Consider the following 22729-nt stretch of genomic DNA (forward strand, 5'->3'; position numbering starts at 1 on the left):
GAAGTAAAAGCAATCCCCATCCCATTACGTATCAGAGCACCTAGACACAATGTGAGGAGTCTACTCACGAACACAGCTAGTCTTTATTACCTGCACATTACCCACGGTCGAGGCAACATATACGCAGAAGGGGTGAGATTTCTCAAACAATAATATTAAGCTCATAAATCATAAATTACATTTAACAACATAGACATCTTATAATTTAACAACTATAATTAAACACATAAACATCATCATTTATCTGAGCAAAATATCATCATATAGCAGTCACAGTCATTGTCACATATCATCATACTAAAAGACATCACAAAGTAATTCGTTAAAACATCACAACTTAACAACTTGACTTGACAATGCATCTAAACTCGACTACGCAACTCTTAACGTCTTAAACCATCTTGAATCATCATGAAATGCAAATGCATGTGGTACCATTTTAGGGCATAAGCCCTCATCGTCGTGGTTGAGCAAAAGCTCCATCGTCGTGGTTGAGCAAAAGCTCCATCGTCGTGGTTGAGCAAAAGCTCCAGGGCATGAGCCCTCATCTTTAAATGAGTATGCATGGACTCAACATCTTACGTCTTAGACACTTCATGAACATCTATGACATCTTAACAACTTGACGACTTCATAACGACTCGACGACTCGACGACTTAACAACTCTTATCATCTTAACGTCTTAACATCTTTATATAACACATCTTTAAATCACACATCTTTATGTAATACATCTTTAAATCACACATCTTCAAATAATACATTAATTACACTTAGTCAAATAATTTATCAATTGCACGTCGTTAAATTACTCATCATTATTATTAATTTAAAGAGAAATAGTTTACACGACTTAAAAGAAGATAGGTACATGATACTAGTACTAGTAACAATAGTTACTTTTCTTAGTGCTTATATCTCAATCAAATATTAATCTCTATCAAATATTTGACTACGTTGACAATCATATCTCAATTAAAAACAATAACTAATAGTGCTATTTTCATGGCAATTAAAATTGACAAAACAAAACAAGTTATGTGTACATCTCAATTGGAATTGAACATTGTATCAGCAAGTTCACATGAACGACAATAGCAATATATTGGAACTTAATAATATAGCAGCAGCAAGTAAACGAAAATAATATGAAATGGAATCGAAAAGGAATTGGAACAAGTAGCATCACGTCACCATTCATTTAGCTTCATAACTAAAGGTATTGTAATTAAAATCATTTAATTATTAGCTGCACCTAAACTAAGGATTTCACAATTTAAAGCCGCATGTGTGTCTATATATACAAAACATAGTCTCTAGTACCGAAACGGAGCTGGCAAGTATAATCATATAAATAGTGCTCATACAGTAAATCGAAGGATATAAACAAAGAACAAGGGCATATACATGGAACTAGTGCGAAAGACATATACACAGAAATTCAATTCATGATTTTTACGCATTTTATTATAAAAACTCAAAACCTAAATTAACAGCAATTAAATCATGAATTTAACATCATCAAAGCATGAGTTATTCATTAAAGATAAGAAAACAAGGAAAAGAACATAGACCCATCACTAGCCATATGTACATACAACCCTTATACTAAATAAAACTCCCTCCTTACATCAATTCAATGGTTTTCCATCATCTAATCATCAATTCTCCACTTAAACCCTAATTCTTAAAATCTCACAAATTCATCCTAAATCATGTTAGATGCAATCTAATGAATCACAGACTTAATATTAGTGAAAGATAGTCTCACCCTTACCTTAGATTGTTTTTCTGAAATCAAAAGCAGCGTTCTTCGTTCCTAGGGTTCTCTCTCTCTGAGTTCTCCTCTTTCTTCTCTTTCTCCAAAAAGCGGTTTAACGTAAAAACTCTTTCTAACCTAAGCTTCCTTATATATAATACTAATCACTCTTCCTAAATCTATTTAGGCCCAATAACTTATTCTTATTTCTATTCTAACCTCCAATTCTACTTACACTAATAATTCTCATATTCTAATAAATAATAGAATAATGCCACATAATAAAATACTAACATCTCATATATATAAATAAATCACATAAATAGATTCTAACTTAATAAAAATAATTAAATAAAAGGAGGGCGTTACATGTGGCATAAAAAACCTTACTTTATATATATACTATTGTTTGATTGATTGATTGATTGATGTGTAGTTTGTTGAGATAAAAAATACTGAGTGCATAAGATCAAAAGTTTGTTGAGATATTTATGTTAAATAAAATAGAAAAAATAATAAAAATATTGAGAATGAATGTGGAAGTGACATGTGACATAAAAAACCTTACTTTATATATATACTATTGATTGATTGATTGATTGATGTGTAGTTTGTTGAGATAAAAAATACTGAGTGCATAAGATCAAAAGTTTGTTGAGATATTTATGTTAAATAAAATAGAAAAAATAATAAAAATATTGAGAATGAATGTGGAAGTGACATGTGGCATAAAAAACCTTACTTTATATATATACTATTGATTTAACATTTATTTATTTTTTTGCAACAAAAAAACAAATTAATATTTTTTTTTAGTGAATAAATTGTTGAGTGTTTGACACTTTTGTCCTTCTTTTTGTTCCTTATGTTAAAATTGATGAGGTGGAGTCTTGGTGATGACGTGGCAAGTCCAATTGAAATCTTATTGACTCCACATTAAAAAGGGTTTTGCCATAATTTTTCTACAGGGAGGGTTTTGCTAGAATTTTTCTACATACTGATTGCTGGAAACATAAAAAACATTAAATAAAAGACAAGAAAGTAAAGAAATGTAAATAAAGAATAAAAGCTTAAGAAAAATGCAGGAACTTGATTTTAATGTTGGAGTAAGATTACAAGTATGAAGTGATGTCTTTTGCATCAGAAATGAGGTCTATTTCTGGCCTAGAATCATAGACAAGACATTAAATTTGAGCTACAGGCTATAAACCAGATAATTGCAAAGGTTTGTAAGAGTCATTTTGGTTCTTCACAAGTCACACGGGTCGTGTGCCTCAACGCACAAATCATACTTGCTGATGAGCTTTGAAATTCTGCTTCGTATGATGGTGCACAAACCAGGTCCCAGGGTGCATGGGTTGTGCGCTACTTTTTGCCTATGTCGAGCCAAAATTGTCGTCTACACACGGATCGTGTGCTACTTTCTGTCAAAAATTTACTTATGCACACGGATCGTGCTTCCCCATGCACACACCTTGTTTTTGCTCTTCTATCCTTGCACTTTTGATCATTGCTCTTAATTCTACTAGATTCTTCCTTTTTCATTATTTGATCCTCAAAATAAAAACTAACACTTTGTAGTAAAACAGCTCCAAAGTAAAACTAAAATTCCACCAATTTTATTTGATTCAAATGCTAAATACATACTAAATTAATACATATCAAACTTCACGTGTATAGTTTTTTTTTCCTTACAATCAGTTACCATTTTTATTTCAAGAACATCAAACTTCTTCTTCTTCTTCATTCAACATGTGATGTTCATCTCTTTCGTTCCAGAATCGAATCCTACTTGTCATTAAGGGGTAAATTACCCACAATTCATCAAGGAGTAATGTAGGTCTCACCCTTCATAGTTTATAAAAAATATTATCTAATGATTTTATCATTATTTGATATATATTATAAAAATATTTTTGTTATGTTTCTTTTATATTTTGAAGGAAAAATGAAATAATTTTGTTTGTGTGTGTATTTATACACCTCTAAAAGAAAAACAAATATAAAATATACAAGCAATTGATAAAATCTTTAAATAATATGATTTTCAAAGGATTTTAACTTTTTTCATTGATAATGTAAAAAGTTTTATCCTATTTATACATCACAACTAATTGTGTGTTTAACTTCATAAGTGATTTGGATAAAAATTAAACATTTCTAGTGGTCTAACGGCTATGATTGATTGACAATGTGAAAACTTTTTATCCTAACAGCTTGTATGAATGAAATCCATATTGTGGAATTAAGAGTTTTCAACCTCCAATGTTGTAATTTTTTCATAGGCCGGTGTTGTCAACCAAAAAACGTAAAAGAAGGCACAAACATATTTTTCTAAGTGAAGATAGGTTGGTGTTGCAAGCTAAAAGACGAAAAGAATTAGAAAACATATTTTCTAGGTCAAGGTGGTCACAAATTAGAGCCGTCTATCTTTGAATCATTTACATTTAATAATTTTGTTTATATTCATCTCTTAATCAATCACTATCATGCACTTAAATAATTTATTTTAATCATTCATATCTTACGTGGTGAGATATGTCAAAGTTATATATATCTAATTATAATATTCATCCTTTAGTTGGTCACATAAGTGGGAGAGTTGGATAGTTCAACTAACTAGAGTTGAGGGTTAAAGAAGTTGTAGAACCTAAATTGAAACTTGAACAAAAGAATAAATATAAATATTAATATAATAACTTTCTTCAAAAGAAAATATTAATATAATAATTAACCACTAACATTTTTCACTAAAAATAATTTGGTCACATATGTCAAAGTTTAATATCTATTATTATCAAAAAAGAATTAAGAAATGTCTGATCAGTTTTTTTGGTAAACTTTTTTTTTTTGATATAGTGACCTTACATAGAGTATATCTTTGAAAACATATGGCCATTATCTCTTTTACGATTTGTAAACTTTTTCCTTTCTCAAATTAAGTTGGATTTTTCTTTTGACTCAATTAAGATGGAATTTGAAACATATATACCAATTATCTTTTCTACGGTTACATCTACTCCATCAAAATTTAAGGGAAAAAATAGTAAGTTATGGATTAGTTTAAAACATATGAGACGCTACTATCTTAATCTCCAAACTTTAAGATAAGTTTTGTTAGGAGGCAAGCAAATTTTGTCGTCCATAGCTTAGCAAAGGTGTCACGAATGCATGCTCGTCACTAAGTGTTTGATTTGATTCCATCTTGTATTGACTCTATCATGAGAAATAAAATAATATGAGTTTTTGTTTGTAAAAAAAAACATATGAGACGTTACTCATATGTTTATTATATTCTCTCACAAAGAATCTCTCTAGATCCTTCTAGAAAACATGACTCATCGCCTAAATATCTAATTTAACTTGGGTTTATTATATTCTATTGAACCTATCTTAATTCATTACACTCCACCATCGTTGATATTAAAATACTATTGGAACAAAAGTCAATCAAAAGAATTTAAATAGTAAGCACATATTGTAAAAAGTTTTATCCTTACATTAAATGCATGTCATAGTCAAATATGTTATTTTTTTTTTTGTCTTAACTCTTTGATTTTTAAGAGAAAGGATCTTGATAATCCGAAGTTTAGAGAAAGATATACAAAACATAATTAACCAAATATAGACTTACTATAACTTTTTTTTTGAAAGTATTATAAAATAGCCAAATAGGTAAAGAATTTGGAGAATTTTTCTAAGGCCTCCAAAGTCATCCCTCGATTTAATTTTGGAGTTATCCCAAATTGGAGGATTTGAATCTAAGAAAACTAAACCTTCATACATGTAGAGTGGTGAATATTATCCTCATTTTCCCTTTAAAACCCTATCCTCCTAACTCCTAAAAAACACCTAAATGTTAGGGAGGGTACGTTCAAATAAAAAAGGAGAGCCTATATGAAACACTTTTCGTCCATGCCTAAAGCTTGTTGGCGCTCTCAAAAGGTAACTACGCGTACATAAAAAATTATAGGGTCACAAACATAACACTAACAAAAAACCTAGGGACAAATAACATATTCAACTCTTCCTTTTGTTTATTTTTTTATGCAAAAGGTAACTCATTTCATCCAAGATAATAGTATCAATCATAAGAGGAGAATAAAAGGTAGTGGAGTTAGACCGAAATACATAAGCTCTACAAGACTACAACCATCATCCATTGCTTGGACTCTCCAAGATAAAGTATTCGGGGGTTCAGGAAGTCCTTCAAGAGCACGGTTATACCATATAATAGTCACGGAAGGTGTCCAAAGCAATGTTGCAAGTGGCAGAAACATTGATTTGCTTTTGGTCCCAAAGATAAGCATCGCAGCTATACCAGATCATGCATATGCTCTATAGGATGGCTGAAAAGCAAAGTTTAGTACATTATCGAGACCTAAAAATATAGAGAAAATGATAGCAGAAAAATTGTTTTCTGCAGGTATGTGATGCTCGATTGTACTCCAGAAGTTCAATTTCTTCCAACAATTAATGGAGTGTGGACACTCAAGAAAGGTGTGTGTCTAATCATCAATGGCTCTGCTACGCATATCACATTCAGTTTGGCAAGGAATACCACGTTTCTGCGAGGTAATTCTGGTGAGGAGGCAACCACGTAATTGCCACTAGTTTGGGAGTTATCTTCATGAATAGTAAGATTCAAACACAAGTCCTATAAGAATACTTAACAATATATAGAAGCCATTAACGAGGCCACTAGCTCCAAGTATTTTATATCGGGTCAAAGTTGTGACGGATTAGGATTGGGTGACTTTGGAGCGAAAGTCATCACCCTAAATGACACTATAGTATGTAGTTGCACATATGTTAAGAAACATAATATCATTATTTACTACTTTTTTTAATTTAAATATGTAACATTTTTGTTTTTAAATATGACATAAGATATCTACATCTCAACATACTAATTTTGCAGGATAGTTAGATTGTTATATAATGCTTTTATTTAATTGAGATTTTTTTTTTACAAATAATTGAGATTGTTATGTAGTACTACATTGTTATGCATTTTTTTTTTTTTTTTGCATGTTTGTTCCTAGCTGTTCTTTCTGTGTATTTCCATAGTAACGGTTAATTGAACAGACAAAACATCATCTGGAAGAATCTATAATTTGGCATCTTATAACAACCATATGGAAGTAGGAGCACAACATAACAGAAGAGGATTTAACCTTAAAATCAACATGTAAGCAAAAAAATCCAATGTTACAAAAAGCAAATAAACCACTTACATGCTACAATTATAATATAAGAAAGACTATAAATTATTACAGTAATTTTATATGAATAAACTACATATATTGTAATATTTACTTTAAAAAATGGATTGGTAAAGAACAAAGTAAAAGGGCAAAATAAATTTTTCTAAGTGAAGATAGGTTGGTGTTGCAAGCTAAAAGACGAAAAGAATTAGAAAACATAATTTCTAGGTCAAGGTGGTCACAAATTAGAGCCGTCTATCTTTGAATCATTTACATTTAATAATTTTGTTTATATTCATCTCTTAATCAATCACTATCATGCACTTAAATAATTTATTTTAATCATTCATATCTTACGTGGTGAGATATGTCAAAGTTATATATATCTAATTATAATATTCATCCTTTAGTTGGTCACATAAGTGGGAGAGTTGGATAGTTCAACTAACTAGAGTTGAGGGTTAAAGAAGTTGTAGAACCTAAATTGAAACTTGAACAAAAGAATAAATATAAATATTAATATAATAACTTTCTTCAAAAAAAAATATTAATATAATAATTAACCACTAACATTTTTCACTAAAAATAATTTGGTCACATATGTCAAAGTTTAATATCTATTATTATCAAAAAAGAATTAAGAAATGTCTGATCAGTTTTTTTGGTAAACTTTTTTTTTTTTGATATAGTGACCTTACATAGAGTATATCTTTGAAAACATATGGCCATTATCTCTTTTACGATTTGTAAACTTTTTCCTTTCTCAAATTAAGTTGGATTTTTCTTTTGACTCAATTAAGATGGAATTTGAAACATATATACCAATTATCTTTTCTACGGTTACATCTACTCCATCAAAATTTAAGGGAAAAAATAGTAAGTTATGGATTAGTTTAAAACATATGAGACGCTACTATCTTAATCTCCAAACTTTAAGATAAGTTTTGTTAGGAGGCAAGCAAATTTTGTCGTCCATAGCTTAGCAAAGGTGTCACGAATGCATGCTCGTCACTAAGTGTTTGATTTGATTCCATCTTGTATTGACTCTATCATGAGAAATAAAATAATATGAGTTTTTGTTTGTAAAAAAAAACATATGAGAATATCTGACAATGTGTTAGTGGGATAATCTTCATTTTACAAACCGAATTTTACAAGGTTATATTAAGCTCAACCGAAGTTTCTAAAATGAGAATTATCTTTTCTACAATTGCATCTATCTTTACTTATTCAAAATTTATGAAGATCTGAAATAGATCCTTATGAATGAAAATGATTTTTTTTAATTAAGAAACATATTAGATGCGCATAAATAGAGAATAAAGAGTATACGTGGTGGGAGCAGCGCAAACATAGTCTGACAGAGATCAAGACCCAAACATAGTTGATTGATTAACACTAAACTAAACATCACTTTTCCTTTCTTCCAAAACTAAAACACCATCATCACATCACCACCTCCTAATTACTACGATGATATCTTCAACACTCACAAATAACTTTTGAGTTCTACCTTCTTTCGATCTCCACTCTTCACTAATTTCTCTCCTACCAACTTTAGGTACTCTCTTTATTTTCTTTCTTCCATTTCATTTTTATTTATTTATTTATTTAATTATATTATTCATTCTTTGCTCAACGGATTTTACATGTTCTTTTTGTTAAAACCATTTCTTGTAATCTTTCGTGGAATTAGATTCTCAATCATTAGTGTGTTGAATTTATTTTTATTGAATATAATTAACATTATAATTTGATTTATTTATTTATTTGCATGTAATTCTGACATAAAGTAGGTCTTGTGTATATTTGGATTGTCCTTGAATTTGGCAGAAATTGCGCTGTACCATCCTCATTTTGCCAAAAGCTACACTTAGTGCATGTTTGGATAGACTCTGAGTTTCAGAAAATTACACTGGCAGTGGATTTTGTTGAACCTCACAAGTGTAGCTTTTGTCGAAATCTGATTCTGTCAAACTCACCGTCAATCCAAGATAGATCATAGGTCTTATGTAATTAGCAAAATATTTGAAAATCAATTGTTGCTTACGAGGTACTAGGATAACGTTTCTAAGACGCACTTTGCTTGATTGATTGGCGATGGGAGGTGCAATGGGAAAGGGTGAATCACCCAAAAAGTTTTGGGTAGCAGAAACCAAGCTTGAGGCTAAAATGGTTGAAGCAATGCAACGGAGGGAATGTCAAGGATGTTCCATGAAATCATTCAACACTATAATCCTAAAATTCCCAAAAATTGACGAGAGCTTCAGAAAATGCAGGGCCATCTTTGAGCAGTTTGGTAGGTTTCTACTTCAAATTGGTACTTTGTTTTAATATATCTTCTAACATAAGTCTGATATAAATATAGTTTATTGGCCTGAATTTATACACTAGGCTAGGGTCGTGCCAAAGTAAAAGCAAGAAGTGGCTGAATTTAGCCATGTTTGAGTAAACAACTTAATTAAGCGTTTATAGCATAAACACTTACCATGTGATGTAAGTGCTTATATATAAGCTATTTCTTTAACAGAAGGTAAAATAAAGTCAAACTATTTTCGCAAAAGCTATAAGTTGTTTTCATAAGCTATCCTAGAGAGTTTATGGAAATAAACTGAAAACCAGCTTTTGGACATGTCGTAAGTTGTTTCCATAAGCTCTCTCAATCAATGTCCCAAACAAGTGCTTATGTCAGTAAATAAGCTAAATTAAGTCATTTTTATTATGCCTAGATCATGAAACACTGCGGCTATTCGGAGTTGAAATATATATTAGAATTCAATTTGATTTTATTCCATTTTTTTTTTATGTGATTGTAACTGCAATTATCAAGCTCATTCAAAGGCTTCAACAGTGGAAAAAAATCATTAACCTATGTTTGTCACCGGCACATGCATGGCCAAATTGTCGTATATATGTTTATTGTAATTGGTAAGAGATGTATTTTTATTTCTTTTGCCGCAGATGAAGATTCTAATGGGGCAATAGATCATGAAGAGTTGAAGAAGTGTTTCAGTAAGCTGGAAATTTCTTTTTCTGAGGAAGAGATCAATGATCTTTTTGAAGCATGTGATTTTAATGATGATTTGGGAATGAAGTTCAATGAGTTCATTGTACTTCTTTGTCTTGTCTACCTTCTCAAAGATGACCCTGCAGCACTTCATGCAGTATCCTATAAGTTGTTTTCAAAAGCATATCATGTCTTGTGCATTCTGACCTCTGGTTGATGTTTGAATTATTTCGGGTTATTATACATTTAACTTCAGAGAATGGAATATTATTTGAGTTTAATGGGCCTAAAATGTCGGTGTAAATTAGTTTTACACTGACAGCCAATGAGAGTCCTCCATTTTTTCATGTCATACCATTAATTTAAAAATGCAGTTATAAAAGTGGGATGATGTGGGAAAATAGTGGATTTTTATTGATGTCAGTGTAAATTATTTTGCGATGACAATGCATATCCTTTAAATCCATACTATTTTTGTCCTTTTGCATTTTATTTAGAAAATTACATATTTAATTCAGGAGATGTTTGGACATTATGAGCATTGCAGTTTTATTTGTTAAGAAGTTTTTCTGTTATGGCTTTACTTTTCTAATCATGCATTTTTTTAGTAAAACCTATAATTTTGAAATTTTAAGCTGTCATGCAAGCTTTGAAGTTTGAACTCTGAAGCAATGCAATGTAGTAGGAAGGAAAACATATCTCATACATGTCTTCCTGTTTTCGTTGATAATTTATAAGCCATTTTCTCTATCCTTTCAAATTGTTCTCTATGACTTGTCTAGAAATCACGAATTGGCATGCCAAATCTGGAGGCCACATTTGAGACATTGGTTGATACATTTGTATTCTTAGACAAGAATAAGGACGGGTATGTCAGCAAAAATGAAATGGTCCAAGCTATAAATGAAACTACATCCGGGGAACGTTCTTCTGGAAGAATAGCCATGAAAAGATTTGGTCAGTTGTCTCTCCCTTGTTTAAATTCCACACATATGCACTCAAGTGCCATTCAAGCTTGCTTGAACACACACATGCTCATCTTAGGAGTGTGCATTATCATATACTAATGTTTTAAAAATATGCTTTGATATGTTTTCACAAGAACATTGGGTGCCTCTAAATTGAATAACAAACAAAGAGCAACTGTTACATTTTTCGTAACATTAGTATAAGCAACATTTAAGGAACTCAGAACATAGTAGGGTGAGTATTGTGTATTCCTCATATTGTGTGTAGGTTGTCAAATTATCTGTTATATTCTTCTGTTGCTGAAATATGTTAACGAGCATCAGTTGAAATTAACCAAGTGATTGGACTAAAGTGGTTTATGAGCTTCAATTATTGACAAATAGAACAGGAGTACCCGGGTTTAAACCCTGACTGGAACAATCCTTGGTCAGAATTTACTAACCACCCGGCCGAACTCCGGATTATGAAAGCCCATTTACTCTAAGAACCGAAGGGTGAAGACAAAATAAACATGTTACTATTGTGCATGCTCATGCAATAAACATAGACCTATCCATTAAAAAAGGTCAATAATATAGATATTGGGACCCAAGTTTTATTGTTTTTTTTATTTACATAGTTTAAAGTAGGAATAACCAACCTTCATCATACTCATCCTAAAACTCCATTGAAAGTTGAAACTAGTACATAGTAACTACTCAGACATAATCTTGTCTTTATTTTTTCTTGGGTTAATTATGTTTTTGGTCCCCACAAAATTGCGACCTTGTAAGTTTAGTCCTTACTTAATTTTAATAGCATTTTTAATCCCTACAAAAAATTTCTATACTCAATATTAGTCCTTACTCAATCCAAATTTGTTTAATTTATGCTTAAACTCTTAAGTTTTTCAACAATTTTTTACAGTCGTGTTAAAAACGTTATTAAAAGGTCCTCCGAAAAAAATTTCGCAAAAATTTGATTTCTACGTCCATATTTTTGTTACTTATATCTTAAACTTTTGTCGTTTTAAAAAATTCATATTTAATTTATTTCATGTTAAAAAATTATAGATTTTAGTAAATGAACCTTTCATAGTGTTCTAAACTTGTATAAAAAGAATCGTTAAAAAATTTAAGAGTTTAAGGATAATTAAACAAAATTTATTTTAGCAGGGACTAAAATTATAAGTCAATTTTTTTTTGTAGGGATTAAAAATGCTATTAAAATTAAGTAAGGACTAAACTTAGAAGGTCGCCATTTTATTTATTTTAGCAGGGACTAAAATTATAAGTCAATTTTTTTTGTAGGGATTAAAAAAGCTATTAAAATTAAGTAAGGACTAAACTTAGAAGGTCGCCATTTTATAGAGACCAAAAACATATTTAACCCTTTTTTCTTCCCAAGTTTGTATATATTCATTAACAACTATTTTATATCCTTTGCCAAAATGCAGAAGAAATGGATTGGGATAAAAATGGAATGGTGAACTTTAAGGAGTTTCTTTTCGCATTTACACGGTGGGTTGGAATTGATGAATTTGAGGACGAGGAAAATGCATAGGCCTGAATGATGTCATCTTAATGTCTTTGGCTGTATCTTCTGCTAATAGAGACGGTAGCATTGTGCTTCAGCCAAAGCAAGAAGGCTATTCCAGTTTTCACTTGTAATAAAGGACAAGTTGCTTCACGTTGAATTCTATTTATATGAAATATTATCATTCGTGATGTAAATAGCAAATGCTGAAGTGAAGATACAGTCAAACTCACCTGTTAAATGCCACCTTATATCTGTATTGGTTTCTTTATTGTTCTCTCCTCTCTCCCTCTAGTTCCCATAAGCTTATCTATATTTCTTATATCTAACTATAAAGCTATAAGCTTGTTTGGAATATAGGTTATATATGATATTCTTATATCCAATTCTTTGTCTGTTATAGAGTTAATTGTGAATGCCCCTCATGCCCCTATCGTTGAGGCATTGACTGTATTTGCAAGTTGTTGGCTAAACCAGTGAACCTTGGTCTATTGTTCATCAACACTACACTGTGGGAAAGAAAAAATTTAAGGCTTAATTACTCTTTTGGTCCCTTAAGTTATTTGTTGGTTACATTTTGGTCCCATAAGTTATTAACGTTACAATTTGGTCCCTTAAGTTACTTTTTGGTTTCGTTTTGGTCCCTTAACTATTAAAAGTTTCGTTTTGGTCCCTTAACTTATTTTTTGGTTTCGTTTTGGTCCCTTAACTTATTTTTTTGGTTTCGTTTTGGTCCCTTAACTTATTTTTTGGTTTTGTTTTGGTCTCTTAACTCTAATACATTCATTCTAACGTAAAGGACCAAAGTGGTTGACGGAGGAAGAGTTAAGGGACCAAAACGAAACCAAAAAATAAGTTAAGGGACCAAAACGAAATCAAAAAATAAGTTAAGGGACCAAAACGAAACTTTTAATAGTTAAGGGACCAAAACGAAACCAAAAAGTAAGTTAAGGGACCAAATTGTAACGTTAATAACTTATGGGACCAAAATGTAACCAACAAATAACTTAAGGGACCAAATCATTAATTAAGCCAAAATTTAAACTGTGGCTCGTTGAAACAGGTTCTATCAACAAATGCAATTTTGGCACATTTGTCCTGCAGATATGTGGCACTTAAATTTAACATATGTTTTGGACATTGCTTATGTTAGGCCTCAAGGTTTTGTCAATTTATTTTTATTTCTTTTACATAAAAAAATCGCTATCGGATTAAAATATAGTTTTTTCTTGGCAAAATTTTTCCCGTGGTTTTTTTATTTGAGTTTGACCATTATTTCGGTTTGGTATTTAAGTTTTTTATTTAACATATGTTTTGGACATTGCTTATGTTAGGCCTCAAGGTTTTGTCAATTTATTTTTATTTCTTTTACATAAAAAAATCGCTATCGGATTAAAATATAGTTTTTTCTTGGCAAAATTTTTCCCGTGGTTTTTTTATTTGAGTTTGACCATTATTTCGGTTTGGTATTTAAGTTTTTTTCTTCTTAAATTGGTCATTTATATTACATTTTGTTTGCACAGTTAGCATTTAAGTTATGTTTCTCTTGCCCTGTTGTTTTTTATGTTATATTTCATGATCTTGCATACCACAATTTGTGTTCAACAACTTCAGACGAACGATGCTCATGTGCCCATTCATCACACTTCACCTTAGAGATGAAACACTCGCAATTTTGGGTTCAAGGATTCGAATCATTGCTCATGAATGAAGATATTTATGTGAAAATTTAGGTACTCGGGTTCTAGAGTTTTTGGATTTGAAAAATTAAAATTTAAAGAAGTGAATGGAAAATTTAAATTTAAAGTGAATGGAGAAAGAAAAGTAGGGATGGCAATGGGTAGGGTACTATAGTACCCTTCCCCATACCTGCGTTTGAAAAAAATGCCCGTACCCGAGCCCATACCCTCATGGGCAACAACTTTAGTGCCCTTCCCCATACCCTATGGGCACCTAAGTGCCCATACCCGTACCCATTACCCGCACTTTATTTATAAAAAGACAATAAAAAACATCACAATTGAAATAAAACTATGATCCAAATTTTTTTAAACCAACTCGTAAAATAGTAGAAATCATAGTATTTAGCGAAATAAAAAAACATCCAAAATATTCCTCGAAAATTAAAATAAAAACATTCAAAATACATATAAAAAAGTGCATGCTAAAATAAACATCAAATTGATTTAAATCATAAATTTATAGCTCGTGAGCTTATGAAGGTAAGGATGAAACGATTAACGTATTAGTTTTTAGGTTTAGGTTTATGCTTAAATAGCTGAATAAATTAAATAATTGTATACCAAAAATAAATAAAATATTTATTATATTAAATAAATATGCATATGTGGGTAGCGGGGCTGGGTAGTATGGTGCCCTTACCCGCACCCATACCCATATAAATTTGCGGGTAATTACCCGGACCCAAGCCCATACCCATAAAAGCGGGGTTTTACCCTACCCATTGTGGGTATTTTTTGCGGGTACCCATCGGGCCTGGGTCCTATTGCCATCCCTAAAGAAAAGGGCCAAGTTTGACATGTCTATGGTTGTGATTTGTTGACATGAGATTTTAATGCCTAATAAGTTGTGATTTGTAAAATGTAATTTTTTTTTTCTTTTTGATTTGTACAAAGAAAAGAACAATTTTTGTTTAAAAAAGTCTTGAAAATTTTAAAAGATTTCGCATGGTTTTAATAACTTTCATGATTTAAAAAAGACTGTAAATTTACATCATAAGATTTTAAAGGATTTGAAATTATTTTATAGATTTTATAAGATTTCATAAGATTTTATGAATTTTTAGGACTCATTGAAAATAAATGATTATAAAACACTATCTTTTACAATATTCTCATCTCTCAATACATACTCTTTTCACAATATTCTCATGTTTTCATGAAAAACTTTTACATACTCTTTTCACAATATTCTCATGTTTTCATGAAAAACTTGTTCATGTTAAAATTTCACTATAAAATCCTACAAAATCCAATAGACACTCTTTGCACTATAAAATTTTACTATAAATTTCAGTCTTTTCACAATATTCTCAATAGAGACTCTTTTATTTATTTTTTATTTATTGAGGGGGAGAGTAGAGATAGTAAAATCTTAAAATAAAAAACAATCCTAAGAAAACTCATGTTTTCATGTTAAAAATTCATTATAAAATCCCACAAAATCCATCAAAATTTAATTTATTACACAATCCTTTAAAATTTGAATGATTTTGAATACCACAAAACTTTCTTTTAAGTGATAAAGAGTCTTGATTGAATACCACAAGACTTTTTTTAAGTTGTCAAGAATCTTGGTTGAATACTAGAAATTTTTTCATAATAAAAAAAACTTTTAAAATCCCTCATAATCCTTTTTAGCTCAATTGATATGAACAATGCATAATATATGCAAGATCCGGGGTTCAAACCCCGGTCATAGAAAAAATCCAATACACCCTCTAAAGTACTTGTATTATATATTTTTTTATGCAAAAATCGAAAGAATTTATATGTACTCAATTCATAATTTATTTATTTTTTTGACAAAAGTAAACAATATTCATTCATTCAAATTGATAGAGTACATCGATACAATACAAATCCAAATTCGCTAAAAACAAAAAGATGAATTTGTGAACAAACTCACAGCATCCATGTTAATAGCATAAAACGACAAAGTATATATGCCTACAAATATGACTAATATGACTATATTCAAGTCTCCGGAATACTCATGTCTCCGGATCTGCAACGTTGACGACGCCAAAGTCATTGTCATTGATCGGATTTGCACTTCCTCAAAGCTAATCTTTCAACCTGAATCAAAAACACACCGCACAAAGACGGGAAATCAAAACAAACAGAGTCGTCACAAAAACAAACGAAAAAAATAGAAAATATGTGAAATCACTTATTCAATTAGGATAGAAGGAAAAACAAACTCGGAGGGGTGATTTTTGGGTCAAAATTGACCCTAAATCACCCTCTGACAGGAAGAAGAATAAAGAGGTGACGGCCAGGGTTTGAGAAGGAGAGGAGAGAGAGAGAAAAGAAACCATTTTTTCCTTGTAGATCAGAAAAGCTTTTGGAGTAAAATATAAAAATGTCTACTCATTTCATAATTTTAAAGCTCTCAAAAATAAATTTACATTTTTTGTTTATATATATATATATATATATATATATAAATAACACATTTAAGCTCTTTTGGCTGATTTTTTCTCTTTCAAAAAATGCCATCAATTTTCAATACAATTAACATATGTAACAAATAGATAAAAATAAATTTAAATTTTAAAAAAATGTAACAAACACGATATGAATATATATATATATATATATATATATATATATATATATATCTCTTATTTTTTCCTTTATCATTTAAAAAGTTTAACAAACTAGATGAGTATATCTATATTTATTTTTTCATTATCTCAATTATACTCTTAAATAATTTTTTCTATAATAACAACTAATGTCGGTGTCATTAAAAAATTAAGAATTTAGATTATATTTTTTAGTTATATTGTTGGTGTCATTGAAATAGATAATCACAGTAAGTTTGATTTGTTATAATTTGAAAGCAAAAAACATTAATATTTTTACTTTCAAACCTTAAAGCAATAACGTGCATGTCTTTTTACGTGTCCGTCATTTCGCTAATAAGTAATAACAGATATACAAACATTTTGCATAAATTATACCAATTGTGAGTGACACATATAGATACTTCCACTAACATCAATTATGACTTAAGTTTACGAAAATTTCTGCAATTCTAGTGGAATTGTGATTATATGTTATATGGTGTGTATATGTATTACCAATGTCATGAAGTATTTTAGATTTTCTGCTACAAAATTATCCTAGTATCAAGTAAATTTGTGTACTGTTATTAGCTATTGAATGAAATGCAATGCAACAATGATGTTGTAACGAATAGCACCCTTGGTTCACCCTTGGTTTTGGTTCTTGTGGAGACAGATAACATTGCAACAATGTCTGGTTGTTTTGAGGTTAACCTTGGAGTTTTCCATTGCAGAGTTAACGGGAGTTATGCCTGCAATTGAGATTACTTTAAGAAAGAAGTTAGCATAAGACGAGGTTGGAGTGTGATATTTAACTAGTAATTGTAGCCTTAAAAAATAGCGATGTTGTTCATTTAAATTTCAAAATAAGAGGTGCAACGGTTTACAAGTGATTGTTTTATATCTTTTGTATTACCATTTTAATGTGAAGCAAACTATTTTGGTTATTTTGGTGATAATTTTGCAGCTCAACATGATTTTTATCCCTGTTCTATTTCGTGATACAATATCAATATCTTTGAGAGGATTTTAAACTAAATGGATTGAATCTTCAAGTTCCGGATATAAATTTAATCATACTTATTTCTAATATGAATAACATTGCTAACAAATTGTGCCAACCCTAATTCTAATGGTTTTGGCTCCAAACTGTTATGGCCGTTAGATGCATCTGTGTTGATCTCCACACAATCCATCTATTTCCAATAAAAGTTGTCTTTCAATTTTAAATCACAATTGCATTGGAAACATACACACGTTTAATTAATTCTAAGTTTCCAAGGCACCCACTTACTTATCTAAAAAAGAATTATCTCTCTTCTTCCCCCATCACTCTCTCTCTCTCTCTCTCTCTCTCTCTCTCTCTCTCTCTCTCTCTCTCTCTCTCTACTGAACCTCTCTCATTTGCTTCTACAATGATTTTTCAGCAAATGAACAACACGTCGTTTCCTCCCCAATTAGTTATTGATACTTTCAAGTTTAAACACACCTTATTCCATTTTATTTGTTTCTCATTCTCCTTTCTCCTCTCCCAATCGCTGCTATTCTCCTCTCTCAGTTTCTCTTCTTCATATTCCTCATTGAACGACAATCAATTCATCCTCATCGAGTCAGATTTGGGCAACCTCACCGTAAACCACCGCGAGAGCTGTGAGATTGAGAGTGAACGGTTCCGGAAGAGAATATCATTTCAAATCCAGATCTCCAGGTACTCAATCAATCACCACCTGTTGTATACTATTTAGTTGATTTCAAAATAAACAATTGTGTTTGTTTCTGATTCATTAAATTAACGTTAAATCATTTAAATTTTTCTATTTTTTGGTTTTATTTGGTAAACAAGTGTTGTTAAGAATGATAAATGGTAAAATGAGTGGGGGATTCTCTTTAATCAAAAACAATTGCTAAAGGATGTTGAATTTATCAATAAAGCTATGTTTTTTTGACGGAAACACTTCCAGGAATTCAATTTCTGGTTCAAATTCACGGAAGAACGATTCTGGCTATGGTCAGCAACCGACAAACGTTGTAGAGGTAACAAACAGCGAGTGTCAGGCTTGAACACATTTACAAGACTTTCTTCCTTTTATATGGTAATCCACATATCTAACATTTTCTCTTATATAAATTTTGATAATGAAAATCAGCATGTACTTTGATGGTTATAACTATTTGTGTAACTAATACTTTCAATTTAGTACGATTCAAATAAATTCAATTCGATTTAGTAATTTTTTTAGCAAATCAATTCAATTTAGTATTTTAACATCATAAAAAGTGTGGATGTTACCTCAGACAAAGCATGTGCTTGACAAAACTTATGTTTATTAGCTTTGAATCATCAACATTCAAAATACTATTTCTCTATGCATTGTATGTATAATCAGCACCAAGTTAATTGTTGGTGAAAACTAAGGGAGTAGACATGTCCACCACAACCTATGTAATCCTAATATTTGTAATTGGCAATTGCTATGTCTTCAACATCATGTGGTAAGTTATTTTTTTTCTGTTTTAATGGATGATGTTACCTTAAATTTTCAACTGATGATATTATTACTGAGTTTATAGAACTAAAAGTTTCAAGAGCCTTTACAATGAGATAAGAGTATGGACACACTTTAAAATTTTATTTATTTTGTCATTAGCCAATTTTTTATCATGAAAAAACTTATAAATTGGACATTTTTCTTATGAATTTGATTTTAATGATTAATATTGTGGTATGAATGTGGTTTAGTTTGAAGTTTATTGCAGCAGTTCTCTACTCAAAATCTTAGATCATGGAGGGTCTAAATCATTGAGCAAATGTAGTAAGTTGTGTGGAGTTTATACTGCAGTAGTCCCACAAGCAACCAATAAAAAAAGAAAATAATCTTCCATGCATATTGGTGGCAGTGGCAAACATTTAGCAGGATTTATATTTTGTTGGTATTAAAGTGCCTTCAAGTTCATTCAAGTTAGTCAATGCATTCTATAATTTGTTATTATGGATAAATATATATCTACCAATAATACGAAGTAAGAAGTTGAATTTGTTTTTTGGTGTATATTACATGTGGAAATTACCTTTCTTTTTAGATCTCAAATCCCTCTAAATTGATTGCAGAACTGATGGTTATTTACACATATAGTATTCTTCTTATTATTTTTATGTTGAAGCTTGAGATAATGTGTTGTTGATAACAATTTTTTTTTGCTCATAATTGAATCACATTGAGGTGTAATCGTGTGTTCCATTAGACCAACATCTGATGCTGGTTAATACAAAATTTCAATTTAAGAAATTATTGTAATCCTATTTAACTTTATGAAGATATTTGCATAAGAAGTCTAAGCTCAACGAAGAAAAAAAAATGCTCATTGTTGGTGTCTGCTGTTACTTTGCTTTTGTAACCCACAATGAGATGAAAATCCTTTTTGTAATATTTATTTTAAGCATTCTTTAGAACTTCTATTCCCAAAAAGATACGATAAAGAGTGCCCTTTGAGTATGGTTCGGTGTATTAGAACATGGAATGTAGAGTAATTTTGTTAAAAGGGGCCTGAGAAAGTTTATTATTGCTTATGTAATTAAGATTTTTTTTTTATGGCAGAGAACTTGAGAAAGATGCGGAAACTGTGATTAAGGTTCTGCAGCCTGGACCATTAGGAATTGTATAGCATAAGTTTTCTGCCGAAGAGATTAGTAGGGCTAATGCTACAGGTGCTAAAGCAGTAGCTAATTGGCGAAGAAATGCAACGCTTGAGGACAATAATAATCATATGGTTTAACCCTTCAGGATAGTTGGTTTTGGTTTGTTTTCTTTGGGGTGGCTTCTTTTGTTTCTTAGTCTAATTTTCTTTTGTTTCCTTTACTGCATTTGCAAAACAAGAACTATTGTAATTTCCTCATAAATTTATGATTTAAGGTTGTTACATTCTTTACATACCTTACCTTCTTAAGAGGTACATTGTATATTCATACATTGACCACACCTGTGTTCTAACAGTTCTATTGTTGCAATATTGCATATATCCAATCTTGCTTAAAGTGTCTTCTATATTGTTGAGTTGACGAGTTTTCACTCCTAAATTTTGTTCAGCTGAGTTTATTTTAAAGTTTTAGTGTTTCTAACTTCTCTAAATATATGATAGGTAATCAAGCTTAACTTAATTTTTTATGTTTATTTGCTTTCTTTTTCTAGCCAAGGTATGATTCGGTATATTAGAATGTGGAGTAATTTTGTTGAAAGGGTCTGAGAAAGTTTATTATTGCTCATGCAATTAAGATTTTTTTTTTTTTTATGACAGAGAGCTTGAGAAAGATGTCGAAACTGTGATTAAGGTGCTGCAGCCTGGACCATTAGGAATCATAGAGCCTAAGTTTTCTGCGGAAGAGATTAGTGAGGCTGATGCTACAGTTGCTAAAGCGGTAGCTAATTGGCAAAGAAATGCGACGCTTGAGGACAATAATAATCATATTTTGAAAGACTATATTCACAAGTGAAGGTTGTAAGTTAGAATATTTTGACAAACCATTTTGATGAAACTACTTAGCTCTACCCCCAAGTTTTGTGATGAGATGATGTGCCTATTTGTTTAGTTGTGTTATCATTTAGATGCTTGATGTTGCAAATATCGGTTAATAACCATGTTTACTATAGCGACAATTGTTGTCCACGGTGATGTGATTGGAAGTAATTGTAGAGTTTTCTCTCAATTATAACTTCACATTTTTATTAAATTGAATTAGTGAACATTTCAGACTCTTCAAATTATCTTTTCTCTTTACATGAGCTTTCATGGTTAAGTTCACAAATTTTAAACTAAAATATCATGATTTATTCTTAACATTCTTTTGCACTATAACTCTCAATTCTTCAATTTTTGGGTTTTTCCGTCTAAATTTGGCAACTTTCTAAAGCAAAATCTCTATGACATTTTATCATGTTGCAGTGCAAATGGATACATCAAAGATTTTGAGGTCCTTCTTTGGATCAATGATAAATATACTTCTCTTATAGGACATAATCAGGATCTTTTTTTTTGTCAATATAATCACTTTCAACTAGGAATCCATCGCTTCAAGTTTAGCAAAAATAACCCTCACATTGTATGTCATGTATATCAGTTGTCAACCTTTGCATCTATCTCTAATCCCCTTATTACTCAAGGGAAAAGTATATTGAAATCAAGAATCACTTTATTAGAGATTATGTTATGAAAATCTAACAATGATCTTCTCAACGAGTTAAAGATATTGTTAACTGACGAGGAATGTGAGGGTACAAATGTTACACCTATTGTAGTTTAAAATATAGTGTTCTAGAATGTGATGTTGTAATGAAGTTTCAATTATATCATATTTTATGTGTTTTTGACATTTTCACTTCGAGTTACTTCCCTTCCAGGATGGGATGATTTATATGATTTTGGTATATAAAAAAAGAAGATAAACATTGACTAATAAATTCACATCTCTTTGATTACTCCCTTTGTCCCTTCTCACATGAGTGGTCCTTTGATAATTTCATAAATAAAAAAAATTGTTCAAATGAATGAGAGAGTGATAATTTGACAAAAAAACCATTTTTCATGAGTGATAATTTTTTCTTGCCTAAAAAAATGATAATAAGATTTTTCTTTTGACTTATTTAATAACATTAAAAATATGTAGTTTTATATTTATCAACATGTACATATATTATGTGTTATATTATACTATATTTTAATCCACACTATAAATGCCCGTGCGTCAGCACGGGTAGAGGATCTAGTTAACTTTTGTATGAGTTGGTTTGACAGCCATGCCTTTTTGTTTCCATTATTTATTTAAATAATTGTCGTGTGTCTTTAAAAGATCGATTATATTTATGATGCAAAAATTGTTGAAATATTTGTATTCATAACAATGTCGCATGTATAAAGTATTTATCGTCATTTAACGGTGATTAATCTTTGTTGTTATCTATTGAAC

General features: G+C 30.5%; 1 protein-coding gene and 1 long non-coding RNA gene across 2 annotated transcripts; both read left to right on the top strand.

Moving 5' to 3' along the window:
- Window positions 1-8307: 8307 nt before the first annotated feature.
- LOC146900396 (Calcium-binding EF-hand family protein) lies at window positions 8308-12729 on the top strand. The gene is made up of 5 exons (XM_085733344.1): window positions 8308-8528; window positions 9028-9266; window positions 9929-10131; window positions 10757-10931; window positions 12379-12729. Exons 2-5 carry the CDS (start codon window positions 9068-9070, stop codon window positions 12483-12485), a joined length of 684 nt encoding a protein of 227 aa, XP_085589470.1. The 5' UTR covers window positions 8308-8528; window positions 9028-9067; the 3' UTR covers window positions 12486-12729.
- Window positions 12730-18063: 5334 nt separating this feature from the next.
- On the top strand, window positions 18064-21333 carry LOC146900397 (uncharacterized). The gene is made up of 2 exons (XR_015021729.1): window positions 18064-18478; window positions 18732-21333. It is a non-coding gene; the product is annotated as an uncharacterized LOC146900397 (long non-coding RNA).
- Window positions 21334-22729: the final 1396 nt, after the last annotated feature.

Source organism: Medicago sativa, chromosome 8 (assembly GCF_051527215.1).
Source record: "Medicago sativa cultivar Bolivia chromosome 8, Bolivia_mono, whole genome shotgun sequence".
In the NCBI taxonomy this organism is placed as follows: domain Eukaryota; kingdom Viridiplantae; phylum Streptophyta; class Magnoliopsida; order Fabales; family Fabaceae; genus Medicago; species Medicago sativa.